Consider the following 19,651-nt stretch of genomic DNA (forward strand, 5'->3'; position numbering starts at 1 on the left):
TATTCAGTGTGGCGAGGACCCACAGAGAGGCCAGGGACGCAATCCGTGCAGCTAGTGGCCTGTGGACACGGACATCATGCTTGTGTCATGTTCAAATAGCTGACCCCAGAGTCATCTGGCACCACTTGAAGCAAGTCCCCAAGGCCCAAGTGATATGTGGGGAAGTGTCCCTGCAGCCCGTGGGCCTCTGAGGGCGGGGCGGCATGTGTGCCAGTGTCCCCCTGGTTGGAGCTGGGATCCAGGGCCTGGCCTGAGAGCTCGTCCTCCACCCAGCTGACGCAGGACGGGCTCCGTCACATGTGGCTGAAAAGTCAAGACTCCCTGGCGTTGAGAGTTTGGGGAGACGGAGCTGAAGTGTGAGAGCTTTGTGATCAGGGAAGTCTCCAGGAAGATTGATCTGATGTGTGTCATCTACAAATCTGAGCCGCATGCAGATCAGGAAGCAAGCGTGTGCCACCAGGAAGCCAGCCAGGGCCGGAACGTGAGCGCCCGGCAAGGCCTGACTGCTGATTACGCTGCTGGAAAGGCGCAGCGGAAGAGGCGGAAACGGAAGGGGCCGTGTGGACAAGGGCTGGGTCCAGGCAGTGGGGAATCTGGGTTTAGGGTCTGCTTCTCCGTTGTGCTGAGTCTGGACTTTTCTGGAATAAAACTCTGTCCCAGAGCAGGGTGGGGTGACTCTGCTCACCTGGGCTGGCAGCCTCAGGAGGGCCCGGCCCAGCTTGGCGTCCCAGGGTACTGGCTGCCAGTCACTCCGCAGTGACAAGCCAGGACGGGTCTTGCTGGAGCTCAGGCACCCGGAAGCTCCTTGGCAGTGCTACCACGAGATTCAGAGCGAGGTGTAGGTCCCTTCCACGCGTCTGAGGCTCCAGGGGCCTCCACAGATCCAGTGTGAAGGAAGGGCCCCAGCAGGCCGAGTCGTGAAGAGGGGTCCCCGAGAGGCGTGCTTAGCCTCGGTCCGACTCAGGGCTGGGTCCCAAACCTGAGGCAGAAAAGGCAGCTTCACTGTCCCATGGCACCCACCTTGCAGGAGAGACAGCACTGGGTTTGGACACGTGTCCCTGCAGCAGCAGCAAGAGCAGACAGGCCAGAGCCGCATCACCAGGACCAAGCAATGGACAGCCCCCCTGCTGTGTCCCCCAGTGAGATCGGCAACCCTCCTGGGGCAGGTCCCAAGGACGCACTCCCACACTGGGAGTGCCCTTTGCAGGATCCCGTGGTGGAGGTCGGAACAACCCAGCACAGGAGGGCTAGGGATGGAGGATGGCCTCACGGGATCTGCAGCACAGCCAGAGAGGAAACACAGGGCCGGTGGCCATAGAGCAGGTCCTGTGAGGAAGGTGTGGACAGGCAGCTGGGGCACGGTGGACGGAGCACATGTAGTTCTTTGCTTTTATTTGCGTGCAGAAGGTCTGCAGGGCCCAGGAAGGGAGCCACTGCAGGTAGGAAGACACCCTCTTCCAACAGAGGCCATTCAGACCCTTGGTCTCCGAACCACTTAACACATTTTGAAAAAACCAGAACCCTGAAATATTCAGAACGTCCAGCACCGACGGCTTGGGTTTGAGGCATCCTGGGCTTCCCCTGAGGCCCAGGACTTTGGGAGTTCCCTCCCTGCGTGGGAAAGTCAGGAGGCACTGTGAGGGGTAGGTAGAGGGCAGGTCCAGAGTCGGGGTCCCCAGGGGAGCAGGGCTACCTGCCATGGTCCTGCTGGGCCAGTAAGAGCCCAAGGGGCACCAGACAGGAAGGCTTCCCACGGCAGCTCTGGCAGCCGCCACTCATCCCTGTGTGGGGTGGGGCGGGCGCTCCAGGACACACCCACCCACACTGGGGACTGCGGCCAGGGATCGCTCTGCTGGTCCTCAAAGCCATCCTGGTAAAGACAAAACAAAAGGAAAAAACTCCAACGTCCTTCGTGAGAGCCAAGCGATGGCCTCAGTCCAGTGGCCAGTGCTCAGCTGTGGGGGCCACACTGACTGACCACACCTTCCAGTCCTGATGCACCAGGGATCTGAAAGATCACTACAGTCTGGCGCGGTAGTGCCATTAGTGCCGTGACTGGGGACTCGGTCTTCTCCCCTACTCGGAGGCACACACCCTGGGGTAGAGCTACACTCACCTGTTCTTTCGTAATCCTACCCCTTTGCCCTGTTTGGGATAGAATGTTCCATGGAAACTCCCTTTGTGTGTCCCCTTCTCTTGCTCTGCCCTTGGGTGTGGCCTTCCTAGATGTCAGTCAACCTGCTGACAGCAGACATCAGGAAGCTAGACTCACCCCCCAAAACCTGACCCCCGCCTCATTTGAATGGCTTCTCCCCAATAAAAGGGTTCAGCACGTGTCTCTCTCTCTCTCTCTCTCTCCCCACAGACCCCTAAGTTCAGAGGAGCCATCACAGGAAGAGGTCTCTCTGTCTCTGTGTGGTTATTCTGTGCACCCAGTTCACCTGGAGTGACCCTGAGTGTTTTAGGAAGGTGACACTCAGCAGCATACTCCGGTCCTGCAGGGGCTCTGCACCACAGCCAAGGGCCACAGCCACAGGGACCCAACACAGAGCCCCTCTGGGGCCTCCCAAAACGGAGCATGGACCTGGTAGCCTCAAATCCCGGTGGGGTGGAGTGACAGCTGGTGCCCTCTCTTCTCTCTCAGGCTCTGCAGACGCTCACCTGCTCCTGTCCCCCGGAACCCCTGGAGAAGCTGGGCTGGTGAGGCCCCCACGCCTCTGGCCTGCTACCACAAGGCAGAAGCAGGGGCCTCCAGGATGCCAGCGAGCCCTGGGCACGTGGGGTCCCCAGCTGTGCTCCTGAGTGCCTTTGGAGGCGGGCCCTACAGCTCCCTCCTGAGCAGAGCTCAGGGATGTCATGGAGGGCAGCAGGAGCACCCCGGGGGCCATGTCAGCCAGGATGGAGCAGGGAGGTGGAGAAGCTGCTTCACATGGGCCTGCAGAGGCCCAGTGCGCGCCTAGGACGGGAAGGGGGCAGCGGGGAGGCAGAACTATGAAGGTTCCAGAACTGCTGAGAAACTGTCCCGCTCACAGCTCTCAGGAGACAGCACACAGAGCCCCGGGGCCAGCCCCAGGCCTGCAGGGTGTGGGAAGCCCTGCACTCGAGGGCTCGAGAAGCTGCTGGGGTGGTCCAGGGCAGAACCCTGTTCACACGTTCAGTTCACCAATTCACTTTTCTGGCTAGAGCAGAAGCCAGGTTCCAGAAAATCAAGACAAAAACCCCATAAACTTATCTTTAAAAAGTAGTTGTTTTTCTTTTTCTCATTTTTTAAATCAAAAGACTGGGGGATGCTCTGCAGCCCAGTGGAGGAACTGTCTGGGCCCAAAGACCCAGAGGCATTCATGGCCCCGCCCATGTCCAGCTCCCAAATCCAGCCCGCTGACCTCCAGAGGACTGCTGTTCTGAGCAGTGGCTCTCAGAGAAGACCCCAGACCCTCACTGTGTGGCTCCTCGCCCTGCCTGGGCAGAGGTGGAGGGTAGCTGCAGATCTCCCAGGAGGCGAAGTGCTTTAGAAGAGCAATTAACTAAGTGAAAAATCAAGGCTAGATTAGATACAGCAACCAAACGAAGTGGCAGGTAACCACAAACACCTGTCCATAATAGCACTGAATGTAAATGATCTCCACTCCTTAAAAAAAATACCTAGATTGACAAAGTGGATTAAAAACAAGATCCAACTAATATGCCACTTGCAAGGCACTCATAGGAGAGCCATGAACAGGCTACAGGTGAAAGGGAGGGAAGCCTTCCATGCACACAGAGCCCCAAACAAGCAGGAGAAGCTATTCTCATATCCGAAAAAGCAGATTTCAAGCAAAATTAATCAGGAGAGACAAAGCAGGCCACTCCATATTGGTAAAGGGAACATTCAGCAAGAAGATATAATGATAGTAAATATTTATGCACCAAGTGTCAGTTTGCCTAATTTCATTTAAAAATACTCATTGACATTAAATTCCAGACAGACCTCAATACAATGATACTGGGTGATTTCAACATGCCTGCATCACCAATAGAGATACAGGTCATATCCAAACACAGAACCAGTAAAGATATTTCTGACCTAAATAAAACTATAAATCAAATAGATGTAATAGACATCTATAGAATATTTCACCCAAAGCCAGTTGAATTCACTATCTTCTCAGCAATTCATGGAAACTTTTCCAAAATAGACCATATTCTAGGTCACAACATGAGCTTTAGCCAATGCAAAAAAACTGATATAATTCCATTCATCTCATCATAATGGGATTAAACTTGAAATCGACAGCAAGATAAATTATAGAAACCATGTAAAAACATGGAGATTGAACAATACTCTTTTAAATTAGGAATAGATTCAACACAAAAAAAATTCTCAGAAACCAATGAGAACAGAGACACAACATATAAAAACCTTGGTGACAGTGGGAAGGCAGTGTTAAGAGGCAAGTTTATAGCATTGAGAGCCTACATAAAAAAATGTTCCCAAATAAATAATGTAATGTTTTAAAGAGGCTCATTTTTATCTGGAAATTAGTTGTCGTATTCATCATAAAACAAGGTCCTAGCAAAGCAAGAACAAGTCTGTAGACGTCAGGAAGTAATTAAAGATCAGAATCTAAATGAAAGAACTTGAGAATAAAAAACACAAAGGATCAAAGAAACAAAGAATTGGTTCTTTGAAAGGATAAACAAGTTTGATAAACTCTTAGCCAAACTAACCTACAGAGAAAAAAGACCCAAACCAACAAAATTAAAGGTGGAAAAGGAGATATCACCAGATACTTCTGAAATCCAGAGAATTAGAGACTGTTTTGAAAATTCATACCCCAATAAGCTGGAAAACGTAGAAGATATCGACAAATTTCTAGACACACATTATCTGCCCAAATTGAACCAGGAAGATATAAAAAACGAATTAATATTTAGTAATGAAACTAAAAAGGCAATTAAATCCTTCCAACAAAGAAAAGCCAGGCCCAGATGGATTCTCAGCTGAGTTCTACCAGACCTTCAAAGAACTAACACCAGTCCTCAAATCACTCCATGAAACAGGCAGGAAGGGACGCTCCCAAAGCATTCTATGGAGCCAGTACCACCTGACAGCAGAACCAGACAAAGGCCCTAGGAACCAGAACTGCAGTGGACCAGTGAAGGCAGATGTGAATGAGCTCACGGATCGGAGGTTGGCAAGCCGCATTCCAAACACGTCAGGGCTGGGCTGGGCTCAGCTTGTGGCTCAGCGGTAACGCGCTCGCCTAGCACGTGGGAGGCCCTGGGTTCCATCCTCAGCACCGCATAGAAATAAATAAAATCAAGGTATTGTGTCCATCTACAACTGAAAAAAAAAACTTCAAGAAGATAACACACCATGATCAAGTGGGCTTCATCCCAGGGATGCAAGGTGGGTTCAACATAAAAAAAAAAAGAACAATAAATGTGATTCACACACAAATACAATTATGGACGAGAATCTCGATCATGTGACCGTCATGCCACACACCACCCCTGCTGTCTACCCAGCTGCCTGCCCTGCCACCCCCCAGCACTGCCTGACAGCCACCCGCCTGCCTTTCCCCCAGCCTCAGCCCTGAGGCGCCTGGTGGATCCTGAGCAGCCACACAGCTCGCCCAGGGCACTGGGGGACCCCGCTGGCCCTGATGCCTGCAGAGCAGGGAGCCCACGGGCTCCCCAGAGGAGCAGCCCTGAGCCCTGGGCAAGGGACTTCCCGCCCGGCTCTGCTGGAGGGAGTCTCCCCTGCCCCCCACAGGCTTTGCAGTGCACGGCTCTGACAATCAGCCTTGGCAAGAGCGCTACCAAGAAGGTGGCACGTTCTGAGGACACAGCATAGTTCCAGGAACCCGGTGGCTTCCCAGAACGGTCTCCTCCCTGCTTAGGACAGTCCCCTGGCTCGCCCGAGACCTGCCTCCTCCCCTGGCCCTCCCTCTGGGCGGAGCAGAGAAAGCCCTGGCGGGAGGCCCCAGGGGAGCAGAAGGAGGCGAAGGAGCAGCAGGCAGCAGGTGAGGGGCTGGCATGGGCGGGCAGAGGACCACAGCTGGCACCTGAACACTGCGGGATCTGCAGCACCCTGGGCAGGACTGTGGGGATGGAGCCTCCTGTCCTGGCTGCAGCCCCTCCAGGACACTCAGCCCCTGGCCGCCTCCTGCTCAGATGGGCCTGGGTCGCTCAGGGCTGGGGTCTGGCCAGGTCTGCAGGGCACAGGGGTGCAGGGGGATGGGCAGGCTGGGGGGACAGGACCCCGCCTCTCCTGGATCCCCAGGTGGGCTCTGAGGGTCCTCTGTGGGTCCCCCACTTCCCACCTTATGTCACTGCGGAGCTATGCTCCAGGGCTGAGCAGGACCTGTGCAGGACACACACCCCACTGGTGCTCAGCATGTGCACACACCACACACACTGACACTCGTGCACAGATGTGCACACACACACTCACACTGGTGCATGGTGTTTGCACACACCCTACACACTCATGACACACGCATGGTGTGGCACACACACACTCATGACCGGCACTCTGGGGGTTTCCAGCAGGGCCGCCGCCCTCCCCACAACTCTTCCTTCACTCTCCACCTACTCCCCCAGGGCCCATCACTTCCCTGCCAAGGAATCAGGGTCAGGGCTGGCGCTCCTCTAGGGCAGCTGGGCAGGCATCTCAGGAAGGGAGGCCGGAGGTGGCCAGGGTCATCCCACACTCTCCCATGCTGTTCCCAGGGGTGAAAGTGGCACACTCCCAACAAGAGTGGGGGTTTTCGGAGGCAGTCGCCCTTCCTGGCTACTCCGGGTGGACAAGATGCTCCCTGGGCGCGGGGTCCACATGCCCGCTGTGGCTGTGGGGCTTGGTGTTAGAGTGGACACAACCACAGGGCCAGAGGCAGGAAAGAGGCACCAGCCACCCCGGGAGTCAGTGAGCCAGGGCCACTGTGCACGGGACAGTGACTGGACACTGCAGGAAGCGGCTCCCCAGCCAGCCTCTTGCCTGGTTCTGAGGGGCTAGTGCTCCACTGTGCTGGAGGACACTGCCCACGTACCCAGCTGGGCCTTCACCTCCCCTGAGTCCTGGAATCAGCCTGTGGGCCTGGGGTGGAGGCAGCCTGCAGTGGGGCAGAGCCTGAGGCTGGGCCCTCAGGAGTGTGTCCTCCTCACACGGCCAGCAGGGACCTTGGCTTGCCCTCTGCCCCTTACCTGAAGACAGTGGGGGAAGGCTACCCCTGATGTGCAGGGGTGTCTGCAGAAGGAGGCCGTGCAGCAGAAGGAGGCCGTGTAGAAGAAGGAGGCCGTGCAGCAGAAGGAGGCAGTTACCAGAAGGAAGCCAGGCAGCAGAAGGAGGCCGTGCAGCAGAAGGAGGCTGTGTAGAAGGAGGCCGGGCAGCAGAAGGAGGCAGTTACCAGAAGGAAGCCGGGCAGCAGAAGGAGGCCGTGCAGCAGAAGGAGGCTGTGTAGAAGGAGGCCATGTAGCAGAAGGAGGCCATGCAGCACCTGCAGGAGGCAGAGCCCAGGGCCTGTGGCCTGGGGGAGGTGCAGGTCCACTAGTCACCAAGGGTCCACCCAGAAGGAAGGCAAGACCTGGAAGAAGCCCAGGCTTCCCGAGGACCGGCCCCATGATAAGGGGTGGCCCTGGGGTGCCCAGTAGGTGGACTTCCAAAGGACCCACCAGGGCCCCAGGGGAGACGGCAGGCTGTGCCCAAGGCTTGTGAAGAGCCCAGCACCCACATCATGCCGTGGCACGGACAGCAAGAGCCCAGGGGCTCCTCCCTCACCATCAACCTCCAGCCCAAGGTGTCTGGGGAGGGGCCAGGTGAGGAGCCAGAGATGGCAAGAAGGGCATCAGGCCAACCCAGGTCCTTCCAGAGCTGGAGGGGAGGGCAGGCCCTGGGCAAGGGCACAGCTCTGCAGACTCCTCCCAGGAGGCCCCCTGCACGTTCTGGTTGAAGCAGGACTCGGCAGCTGAGCAGGAGCCACCGGGGCAGCAAGGAGGCTGTGGGGGCTGAACCCCTGACCAGTCTGCACGCCACCTGGGCACCTGGGTCCTGGCTGAGCCTGCCAAGGTGGGGAGAGTGTTTGTGAAACTATCCCAGGGACAGCAGCTCTGATCTCAGGTGCTGGGGCGTTGCCACGCCCCTTCCTGGAGCCTCGTGGGGTTCCCAACACTGACACTGTGGGCTGCTCCTGCCCATCCTCACCGACGGCACAGGGAGCCACAAATGGATCAGGCGCTCTCACACTCAGGACGGGCAGCCCATCGCCAAACTCCTGGATCTCAGAGAAAACGGGTTCAGGATCGTGTGGATGACCTAAGGCAGGCCAAGGGGACAGGGCCTCGCTTGCAGGGGCTAAGGCAGATGACAAGCTGCTCGCTGGGACGAGGCGCTGGCAGAAGCCCCCGCTGAGCCTCAGCACATTCAGGGAGAGGGCAGGAGTGAACTTGCCACTTGCCCTTTGTGAGTGACTTCCAGGTGCATTAGAATGTTTGGCAAGACACAGCTTCTCTGCCCTTCTTCTTCTTCTTCTTTTTTTAATATTTATTTTTTAGTATTTTTAGGTGGACACAATATATTTATTTTTCATTTTTATGTGGTGTTGAGGATCGAACCCAGTGCCCCGCGCATGCCAGGTGAGAGCGCTACCTCTGAGCTGCAGCCCAGCCCACACAAAGGCGCTTTTCACTGGGGAAAATCACCTTTCACTGCTCCAAACTGATCAGAACAAACTCATACTCAGGCCAACTGGCCTCTGACCCCACTGAACCCTGCAAGTTGTGTTGGTGGGTCTCATTTCAGGAGCCATGGCACAGGCCTGTGATCCCAGCAACTCAGGAGGCTGAGGCAGAAGGATCCCAAGTTCCAGGCCAGCCTCAGCAACGTAGAGAGGCCCTGTTGCAGAATAACCAATAAAAAGGGCTGGGGAAGTGGACTGGGCTGTGTCTCAGGAGTAAAGCTCTCGCCTCGCAGGTGGGAGGCACTGGGTCTGATCCTCAGCACCACATAAGATAGAAAAGACAACGTGTGGTCATCTACAACTAAAAACATATAAAAAGGGGGTGGAAATAGTTCAGTGGTAAAGTGCCCCTGGGTTCAACCCAAAGAAAAAAGAGTAATAAAGAAAAAAGAATAATAAAAACAATTTTCCAGTTCATACAGGGAGCCCCCCTGGAAGGTGCTGATAGTAACAAATCTGGCCAGCAGGACATGTGTCCACGGAGGTCCAGACTCTGGCCCATCACACAGCTGTGGACACTGGCTGGGTGTGCAGGAGCTCTCAGGATAGCATCAGTCAAGTGGCTGTGAGCTGCTCCCTGTGCCCCTCTAGGACACGCAGGTGGGTGGTCCCTCTGAGTGGTGTGCAACTCCAGGCCAGCTGCAGGGGACCACCCAGTTCCGCCTGTCCAGGGGACAGACCTTCCCCTGTCTTCCTGTGATTCCCTTGGTTCCTGTGGCCGGGGCCTCACACATTATGAAGCACAGGGACAGGAAGGAGGGTGGCTGCTGGGGACCCAGACACTGGGAGGAGGCTCAAGCATGGAGGACACAGCTCGTCCAGGGGAAGCTTGGCCCCTGGGCTGCCCAGCCCCTGGCCAGGTGGAGGCCGCTCCCGGCAGCCTGGGACCACCTGGGGACTTCTGACCCCCGGGTCTCCCTCCCTCCCTTCCACAGGGAGTGTCCCAGAAACCGGTATCCAGGACAAGGGACCCCTGAGGCCTCCCCCATCAGCCAGCCATGCGGACCTGGCCCTCTGTGTCCCCCAGACGCATCCCCCAGCCCTGCGTTCCCAGCATGCTCGGGATCCTCCTGCTCCTGGTGGCCTCCCTGAGTGCTCAGAACACAAGTAGGTATTGGGACTCTGCCCCTCTGCCAGAGAAGGGCTGGGGACACAGGGGTGGGAAGGGCAGACCAAGGTCAGGCCCAGAACTGACCCACCCCAAGTGACGACTGTGACCCTGCAGACCCAGGCCCATGGGTGAGAAGCCAGCTGGAGACCCTGGGTCTTGAAGGGGCAAGCCCCGTGCACCCAGGACAGCAGGGCAGGCACCCCAGCAATGCCTGCTGGCCACTGCTGGAGCATCAGGGGGTGCCCAAGACCACGTCCAGGCTCCAAGGCAAACAGGATCCCTGAGAGTTGGGGCGGGTGCCATGGCCAGGGGACGAGAGGCTCCACGGGACCGAGTTCCTCCCAGCAAGGTCCCTGATCCACCCTGGTCAGCAGCCTCAGCATCACTGGGCCTTAGACAAGCAGACACTCAGAGCACTAGAAGGGAAGGTGCAAGGCACAGGGTCCCCAGTGAGTCCCCGTGCAGCTCTCCAGATCCAGGTTGGCTGTGCAGAGAAATGCCCCCAGGGCCACCCAAGGCACCAGTGTCCTGGCCACTCTGATAGCCAATGGGGACAGCAAGAATTTGGGTCAGATCCCCCAGGAGGTGCAACTGGAGACCCTAACACCACAAAGACCTCCCTGGGGCCCACGTGGTGGCACGGCACAGGGCAGGGAGCTGCAGGGACATCTGGCTGACCAGCTGCCTCCTGCCCAGTGACCAGCTGGTGGCACACACGCCTGGCACACGGCCTCCCTCCCTGCGGTGTGTGTCTGACTGCCACCCCAGCTCTGTGGGCTTTGATGGACCCTATCCTGGCGTGAGTCACATGTAGAGTCCCTGGAGGCGCTGACACCACCCCTGCCCCGCCCAGGCCCCGCCCTGCCCACAGTGTGACCCTCCCCTCCACACAGGCTGGGACAGGCCCTCTTGCACAGAGGGCGTGGTGTCCGTGCCCAGGGGCCAGCCGGCGGCGATGGCCTGCAACATCTCCAACACCTTCTCCCGCATCACCATCCGGCTGCGCGCCCACGGAAAGACCGTGACCATCTTCGAGGAGCGGCCCCCGGGACGCTTCTCCAGGGGTGGCTGGAAGCTCCAGGTGCACGGAGGCCGGGCCCGGCTGGTGATCACAGCCGCCCAGGACGCCCACGCGGGACAATACGTGTGGCATCTGCGAGGGCTCCAGAGAACCAACAGAGCCACGTATCTGAACGTCTCAGGTGAGGCGCGCCCGGGGCGCGGCCAGAGCCAGGGCCAAGCGGGAGGGCGGGCCAGGGGCGGAGCATGGGGAGGGGCTGGGGGCAGCAGGGGGCTCCCCACTGGGAGGGGCAGCGGCCAAGGAGCAGGAGCAGAGCAGAGGGCAGAGTCCAGGGCAAGACCCACAGCGCAGGCCTGAGTCCTGACCAGACACAGCAAGCAAAAGAGTCCCTGGCCCCCAGCTCCCGTGCGCTGTCCCACCCTCTCCAGACCTGCCCGCCCAGCGTGCCCGCCGCACAGCTTCACCCTGAACCCCGTCCCCATAACAAGGGCAGTTTCTCCTCAGACCACCCCCCCCATTGCCCTCCCGTCCTCACCCAGACACACCCGCCCAGCACCTGCTCCATTCCCCCACCTTCCTCCCTTCCCCCACCTGCTCCCCCAGTTGTCCACAAATAGAAGGGGCCACAGCAAACGTCCCCCTCTCCTGCGGCTCTGTGCCCCCAGGCCTCACAGGGCCCGCAGGTGTCCTGGGTGCCATCGCTTCCGTGCCCAGTCAGGCCCCTCCCAGCCTAAACCCACTGCCCACCTCATCCTTCCCTACAAGATCCAAGGTCCCCATGCCCCCCACTGGTCTAATCCACCCCTGTCACCTGAGCCCAGCTGGCAGTGTCTGTGATCTGGCCCCTGGAGGGGACCCAGGGAGCCCTACCCCTGCTCATGCTGCCCCAGAGGTAGAGGGACACCAGGGCTCTGTGCCAACGTGACAGTGTCTCCCCAGCAGAGTCTCAAGACCAGGAGGAGGCAGCAGGCCTGAGGCCGTCCACACCTCCCTGGGGTAGGTGCTGCATCCCTGTCCCTGAGGTGCCACCCCTCCCCTGGCTCCTCAGTGCTTGGCCCACCCCAGGGCCACTGTGCCACCTACCAGCCTCCCTCATCCCAGTGATGTCCCTGCCCAGGAGGGTGGGCTGGGCAGGCAGGAGGCGGTGGGGACACCACTGTGGCCAGTGAGTCAGTGAGTGATGCGTGGAGTGACCAGCGATGCAGGTGACTCTGCCCACCTGTCCTTCCCAGGCACTGCAAGCCAGGTCCCAGGCTCAGAGAGGCTGCAAGCCAGGTCCCAGGCCACGCCCCAGGCCATGGTAGGGGCGCCGGTTGCTGTCCTTCTCTTGATCCTGGTGGTGGGCTCCCTTGGCTGGTGTTGGCACCGACGTTCTCTGAAGTTGGTGCAGGTAAGAGGCCTCCATGTGGTCCAGGGCAGGGTGGAGGTTTCCCTGCGTCCTGTACTGGGCAGTGGGCCCCTGGGTCCTGCACCCCCAGTGGCTCAGGGACACAGTGGGGCTCCCAGGCCACATTTCCCCAGGCCCTTACTTGTCCTCTGGACACCCAGGAAAGCAGCATGGGGGTGGTCTCCCTGCTCCTCCCAAGACTCCAGGACAGACCTGTTCTCTGAGCCCAGGGGGAAGTGGGTTCAACTCTGCTGGGCTCAGAACCCGGCCTGGGCTCTGTGTGTGCATGCATGCGTGTGCCTGTGTGTGTGTGCTTGTGTGCACCTGTGTGCAGGGGCATGCACGCCTGCAGATGCAGTGCTGTGTGGCTGGAGTGTGCCTGTGTCATCCCTGAGTGTCTGCATGGCACCAGGGTCTTGCCCGGACCTCACTCTGCCTCTCTCCCCAGATGAGAGGGGCCAGCTGGAGCCCAGCAGAGCTCACCTAGATCAGGAGCTCAGGTCCTCCAGCCGCACAGTGAGAGGAGCATGCCCTGCACAGTCCTCTCCATCCCTCCCACCCAGACAGAGACCCGCCCCTGTGGTCTCCAGCGCCTCTCTGCTGCCTCACCTCTGTCCATAAATGGGAAATCTCAAACTGCACGGCCTTTGATTGACAGGATCTGCCCTGCCTCTGCTGCTTATCAAGGGGGGCCCTGGCTCCTCTCCTGCTGCTGAGCCCCTGTGCTCCAGGGGCTCCCCACTCCCTGAGAGACCCCAGAGCAAGCCAGGGGACCTCCAGCCTTGGCTAAGTGGACCGTGGGCACACGCCTGTCTTGACCAAGAACAGAAATAAGTTTTGTGGACCCTGCTGCCAGGGGCCCAAGGATCAAGATGGGGGGGCTCCAGATGTGAGATGCCATGTGGCCCCATACCTGGACCTGCTGCAGGAGTCCTTGGGAAGGAGGTGGGAGGTGGGACAGGTGTCTGCTGGCCAGCGCTGACCCCCTGGGGAGGATGGTTGTGCCTGGGGGCATCCCTGGCTCAAGTCTACCACACCTACTGCTTTTAAAAATCTCCCACACGGTAATCCTTAAACAAATATAATAAACTAACTGAGAAGCACCAACCCACTGGGAAGTCCCGGTGTTCTCTTGACAACCACACAGACCTGCCAGGAGTGGTTGGGCTGCGAAGGCTGTCATGGCCAGGCCTTGCTCTCCCAGTCTCCCCAGGGTCCTCAGGGGGACCCTGCCTGGGGCCTGGCCCCCAGAGCCAGCAGCCACAGTCCCAGTGAAAACTGGAATTGCAACTGCTCCTTGGCCAGCCCAGCCGGCTACATCTACAAATGGGTATTTGCTGGCTTTCTGTTCTTATAATGGTGACATTTCTCTAGGACAGGGCCAGCAAATGAGTTGTCTTCCCAGTTTGGGCCAAATTGTGATTAAATTCATTTTCCCTTTTTACATCGTTCTCTCTTCTTTCATTTTCTTCTCCAGTGCTGAGGGTGGAACCCAGGGCCTTGAACATGCTAAGCACACGCTGGGGGGCGGGGGGCGGCGGCGGGGGCTCTCATTTCCACCTGCACAGGAAGCAGCACCAGGATTCTGGTGGGCCAGTGCCCCCTGCTGGTGTGTTGGCTGCACGGCGCCCAGGTCTTCACGAGTGCACCCTATATGGAGGGACCTGGGGGGACTGTCCCCCTCCCTGCAGACTCCAAGCCCAGGTGTTTTGTCTTCTACCCTGAACACAAGTCTCCACTGCTCTGCCACTCCTGGTAAACAGAAAAGGAATTTGTAGGGGATGCTCGGACTCAAAGTCTGTTCCACCGCTGGCACATCCTCTGCAGGGCACCCGCAGGCTCCTCTCTTCCTTGGCTGTGGGCCTTGAAGCCATTCAGGGTTCTTCTAGGACTCTTAGGGGTTCTCAGCTGTTTGTCTGCTAGGGAAACTGGACCCTGTCTTTGGGGCTAAACTCTGAACTTATTTAGGTTTCTGCCCTTGGACTAGTCATCATGGGGAATGTCCTCTTGGGCCCAAAGAACAATCTGTTTGCTCACCAGCATCCTGTTCCAGACTCCTCCACCCAGCCAGCCAAGAGACTGGGAACCTGAGGGGCGGAGGCTGATGCTGCAAGCCATGGGCACAGAGGGACAGAGCCAGCAGGCTCCAGGATCCGGCCCTGTAGGACACTGCACCTGTGGGGATCCCAGTCTCCCAAGGGTCCCCAGGTTCCCCGGGTTCCCCAGACGACCCAGACTCCCCAGTCTCCACAGTCTCCCCAGACAACCCAGACTCCCCAGTCTCCTCAGTCTCCACAGTCTCCTCAGTCTCCTCAGTCTCCACAGTCTCCACAGTCTCCTCAGTCTCCACAGTCTCCACAGTCTCCACAGTCTCCACAGTCTCCTCAGTCTCCTCAGTCTCCTCAGTCTCCACAGTCTCCTCAGTCTCCTCAGTCTCCACAGTCTCCTCAGTCTCCACAGTCTCCACAGTCTCCACAGTCTCCACAGTCTCCTCAGTCTCCACAGTCTCCTCAGTCTCCTCAGTCTCCACAGTCTCCACAGTCTCCTCAGTCTCCACAGTCTCCACAGTCTCCACAGTCTCCACAGTCTCCTCAGTCTCCTCAGTCTCCACAGTCTCCTCAGTCTCCCCAGTCTCCCCAGTCTCCACAGTCTCCACAGTCTCCACAGTCTCCTCAGTCTCCTCAGTCTCCACAGTCTCCTCAGTCTCCTCAGTCTCCTCAGTCTCCACAGTCTCCTCAGTCTCCACAGTCTCCACAGTCTCCTCAGTCTCCACAGTCTCCACAGTCTCCACAGTCTCCTCAGTCTCCTCAGTCTCCACAGTCTCCACAGTCTCCTCAGTCTCCTCAGTCTCCACAGTCTCCTCAGTCTCCACAGTCTCCCCAGGCTTCCAGGGACACCAGGTCCCCTTCTCTCTGAAATCTTCCTTCTCTCCATATCTCTGTATTTTTTGTGGTACTGGGTGGAAAGAGGTACTGTCATGGGAAAGAGGTGTCTCTAAGGAAGGTCTTAGGAGCCCCCAGAGAGCAGAAGCCGAGGCCAGGTTCCTGGCTGTTGTGACAGGAGAACCTCAGCTCCACCAGCCAGAGGCAGAGAAGGGTTTATTTAGGGAAGTAGAGGCATGTTCCAGGGAGGAGCAGGCATCTCCAGGGGGGAGAGAGGGCAGCCGGCTGGTGTAGGTGCTGCCTGTGCAGAGGACAGGGGCGCAGGGCTGGACCAGCGCTGGAGCCAGGGCCCAGGCCCACTTCTGTGAGCTTCCCTGCCCTCCGCGCTGCCCCGTGTTACTTTGGTGGATGGGGCACGGGCCAAGGGCACCACGCCAGGCCCTTGCTCAGGAGTTCCAGCTGTGCCTGGTGCTCCCTGCGTTTCAGTGGCCCGTGAGTGCTTCCTCCGAGGCTCAGTGTCTCTCCCTTTATTCCCAAATTCCTATCTCAAACCCAAGGATCCCCAGAGACACCTCCCCTTTTGATTTTTTGAGATGGGTTAGAATCAAAAATGCAACGTCCTGCCTCAGCCTCCTGAGTCACTGGGATAACAGCCTGTGTCCCTAATTCTAGACCAGGGCCCAAATGCCTGGCAGAGTCTGAGTTTACTTTGGAGGCCGCCATGCACCCCAGTATGAGAAACCAGGATCAGAGGATCAGAGGAGGCCAGATTTCCCAGGCGAGGCTCGTGACCAGGAGTGACAAGTGACAGGGTCGCTGCTCTTCTGTGTCCAGTGTTGGGGGCTCTCCTTTCATGGACTCGGTGAGGGGTGTTTCTCTTGGTGGTCCAGGGTGCTCTTAGGGATGGCACCGGGAGAACTAAGAAATGGCTGCCTCCCAAATCAACCAGGAATTGCTGTCTGAAACACCGGTGACGCTGGAGATCAGGCGGGCACTCAGCAGTCACGGGGCAAGGCGAATGCCACCTCTGCAGAAGGGCTGCCCCCGACCAGCGTCTGGCCAGCAAGCCCACCTGGACGGCAGTCCTGCTTTTACCCCAGCACAGCACTGCCCTGCTCCGGCTCCGACAGAGGCGCTCGGGCCACAGTCTGCGCCACTGGCTAACGTAAAGAGGCTCACTGGGGACACCGTGCGCCTGTCATTGGAAGATGCAGGACAAAGGGAGATTTGGGCGGGGGTTGCGGCAGGCACCAGGGTCTGCATCCTGCGGACATGGGCTGTACGTGAGGGGGGCGCTGCACGGCCCCACCTGACCACACAGTGTGAGATGTCACAGTCGATCATAGGAAATAGGTTTTTGTTACATGTTGGGACACAGACCAGGAAAGAGAACCTGGATCTGACATTACAGGGCCTCGTTCTCCCTGAGGGGCAGATTCACAGCCTCTGGGACAGGAGTCCCCTGTGTTTCTCAAGCACTCTCAAGGATTCGGAAATAACTATCCCCAGGGAGAAAAGGGGAACAGGCCCCAGGGAACTTCCCTTATCTACAGTTCCCCTACCTGCCCTTCTGCCCCACCCTAAATGAGCCAGCCACCAGCTGCCAACAGCATCCCTCCCGTGACCTGGCCCTGCCAAACCTATGAAACTCAGACCCTTGCAGCCCTTAGCCAACTTCCCCTTGAAAATGTGACCCTCCTGGGCTGGGGATGTGGCTCAAGCCGTAGCGCGCTCGCCTGGCATGTGTGCGGCCCGGGTTCGATCCTCAACACCACATACAAACAAAGATGTTGTGTCCGCCAAATACTAAAAAATAAATATTAAAAAAATATATTTAAAAAAAAAAAAAGAAAATGTGACCCTCCGATGCATAATAAAGCTTCCCCGATCCGTTCAATTCTGCCTCCCCACTCCTTCTTTTTTTATTCTCCTTAATTTCTTTCATTTGAGCCGGGCATGGTGGCACACGCCTGTAATCCCAGTGACCTGGGAGGCTGAGGCAGGAGGATAATGAGCTCAAAGTGAGATGCTGAGCAACTCAGTGAGACCCTGTCTCTAAATAGGGCTGGGGATGCGGCTCAGTGGTTGAGTGCTCCTGAGTTCAATCTCTCGTACGTAAAAAAAAAAAGTCTTTCATTTGGTGGCGAAACCCAGGACGGAGTTTGGGATGCTCTACCCCTCCCTGTCCTAACAACCTCTACCCACTGCTTCACGTTTCCCTCCCATTTCTCTCTCTCTGGCCCTCTCTCTCTCTATGGTTCTCTCTCTCTCTCTCTCTCTCTCTGTGGTTCTCTCTCTCTCTCTCTGGTTTTCTCTCTCTCTCTCTCTCTATGGTTCTCTCTCTCTCTGGCCCTCTCTCTCTCTCTCTCTCTCTCTCTATGGTTCTGACAGGAGTAAACATCAAGGATGAATAAACAACATGAATCAGCAAAAGGACTTGTTTTGGACTTGTTTTGGACTTTGCAGTGACTAAGTGACTTTTTAGTTGTAAACATGTTTTGGTTATAGGATGACTAGATAGTATGCCCATGTTAGATAAGTTGATGATGTAACTAGGTAGTGTGCTTATGTTAGATAAGTTAGACATAAACAAGTTTGTTGTAAACATATAGAGTATATAAGCGCGAGGGAAACTCCATGTATTTGCTCACAATCAACTCTCATCGCCTGAGAGTGAGATCGTGCAGTGTGAGCCAGTCACCTCGTGTATTGCTTTGTGTGGTGTGCGAATAAACCAGCATTTCAAAAGGCAATCGAGTTCGTGCTTGGTGTTCGCGTACGTCGCGGTCCGGGGTCCAGTGCAGATATCCGGAAGGGAACTCCTGGTAACCAGACAAGGCTGAGAAGCTGCTCGTGACAGTTGGCGTAGTCGGCAGGATACGGAAGAAGAGCTCCGGAGCAGGTAAATATAACCCACATGACAATGCACAATTTCTTCTACTGAAAACCTAGAATGACCGTGATCGTCCGGTGCTGGGAGCCATTAGCCAAGTAAGTATGACAATTTCCTTGCCAGCGTACCCCATGTTGCAGTGACATTGAATGTACTTAACCTTGCTCAAGGACCAAGGCAGATTAGGGTGTTCCCGGTTTTAAGATAATCTTGTTTAGGGCGTTCCCAGTTTAGGTTCCAGGTTTAAGGTTTAAGATTATTCCTGCTGGGAATAGGGCGTATCCTGCTGCCTGAGTTCCCCTTGAGTTCTCACGGGATTCAGACAGTATATTTTGGAGATAGAAGCCCAGTGGAGGTGGATTTGGGCAGAGAACGTGGATTTGGGCAGAGAACGTGGATTTCCCCAGAACGTGATTGTAGACGGCTGGTGTGAGTTCTGGAATAAAGAGTTGCTGTTTGAATCTACAAGCTGTGTGGTGGCTCGTGATTGTGTGCCCAGCCAGACTGCGGCATTTGTGCCCAGCCAGACTGCGGCATTTGGTGGCCAGTGCGGGGAACTTCTGAAGCTTGGAGGTAAGTGAAATTGCTTGCCCCTGAGGAAGAGCGAAAGAATGGGTGACCAATTCAAAAAACAATGTGTTATTGTTTTGATTTATCTTGTTTTTGTTTCAAGCTGCCTATCCCTAGAAATTTCTCAGGCAAACTGGAAAAAATGGTTGACTAAAGGTTTGAAGTTTGTCGGCCCTGAGGAAGAGAAAATTGATACAACGATTTTTTATTCCGTTTTTGTTTCATTCAGTTTCGGCTTTGTTTTGTGCTATCTTATTGGGTTGCGTTATCTTTATAGTAGATTAGAAATTAGTAAAAAACAAACCGAAAAGATGTTAAGTAAATTGTTAGAGGTTCAGACCATGGAGAAAGACATTTTAGATCAAGCAAAAGAGAAGGTCTCTCGAGCTAGTCAGACAGAGGAAGAAAATTTAAAGGAAAAGGGGTTGTTAGGAAAAAGGCCACAACAGGAGGCTGTTACTAACTCCATTTTATCACAAGAGGGCATAATTCAACCAACAGCCCCACCGATGGAGACAGCTGAGTGGCCCTCAAACCCCGTAGTTGATAAATGGGATCCTGAGACAGGACCTCAAAGATTAGCATGCCCTGTACTTGAACAGGCAGGAGGGCAGCGAATTCACCGTGCTTTAGATTTTAAAACAGTGAAGCAGTTAAAGGAGGCTGTAACAACCTACGGGCCACAAGCTCCCTTCACGGTAAGCATGGTCGAGTCCATTACTAACTTGGACATGACGCCAGCAGATTGGGCTAGCATGTGTAAATCTGTACTAAATGGAGGACAATATTTGTTATGGAAGGTTGCCAATGAGGAATTTTGCACGGAGACAGCTAGGCGAAATGCAGCAGCCGGTTATCCTCAAAGAAATCTAGATATGTTGTTAGGAAAAGGACCTTATGAGGGTCAACGGCAACAAATTGAATATGATCCTGCTATATATGCACAAATTGCTGCAGACGCAGTTAGGGCATGGAAGACTTTACAAGGACATGGAGATTTACAAGGTCAGCTATCTAAGGTAATACAGAGAGCTAATGAACCTTACGCTGACTTTGTAGATAGGCTAATT

The 19,651-nt window shown here is 56.3% G+C and overlaps 1 protein-coding gene across 2 annotated transcripts; it reads left to right on the forward strand.

The window, feature by feature from the left end:
* Positions 1-5,852: 5,852 nt before the first annotated feature.
* On the forward strand, positions 5,853-13,680 carry Sectm1 (secreted and transmembrane 1). Of its 2 annotated transcripts, none has more exons than XM_046463292.2 (6): positions 5,853-6,005; positions 9,653-9,824; positions 10,722-11,030; positions 11,789-11,845; positions 12,082-12,239; positions 12,685-13,680. In XM_046463292.2, exons 2-6 carry the CDS (start codon positions 9,716-9,718, stop codon positions 12,721-12,723), a joined length of 672 nt encoding a protein of 223 aa, XP_046319248.1. In that variant the 5' UTR covers positions 5,853-6,005; positions 9,653-9,715; the 3' UTR covers positions 12,724-13,680. The 2 variants fall into 2 exon arrangements, with proteins under 2 accessions (XP_046319248.1, XP_046319249.1); XM_046463293.2 differs by having other exon boundaries at positions 5,854-6,005; positions 11,792-11,845.
* The last annotated feature ends 5,971 nt before the right edge of the window (positions 13,681-19,651 follow it).

The sequence above is a fragment of the Marmota monax genome, unplaced genomic scaffold (genome assembly GCF_021218885.2).
Source record: "Marmota monax isolate L192 unplaced genomic scaffold, Marmota_monax_Labrador192_F-V1.1 WCK01_AAM20220418_F8-fsc00220, whole genome shotgun sequence".
In the NCBI taxonomy this organism is placed as follows: domain Eukaryota; kingdom Metazoa; phylum Chordata; class Mammalia; order Rodentia; family Sciuridae; genus Marmota; species Marmota monax.

Bases quoted from the DNA above. Each gene is read 5' to 3' on its own strand.
- Sectm1 (XM_046463292.2), top strand. From the start codon at position 9,716: ATGCGGACCTGGCCCTCTGTGTCCCCCAGACGCATCCCCCAGCCCTGC. The intron at 9,825-10,721 runs GTAGGTATTGGG...CCCTCCACACAG, and splicing joins CCTGAGTGCTCAGAACACAA to GCTGGGACAGGCCCTCTTGC. The intron at 11,031-11,788 runs GTGAGGCGCGCC...GTGTCTCCCCAG, and splicing joins CACGTATCTGAACGTCTCAG to CAGAGTCTCAAGACCAGGAG.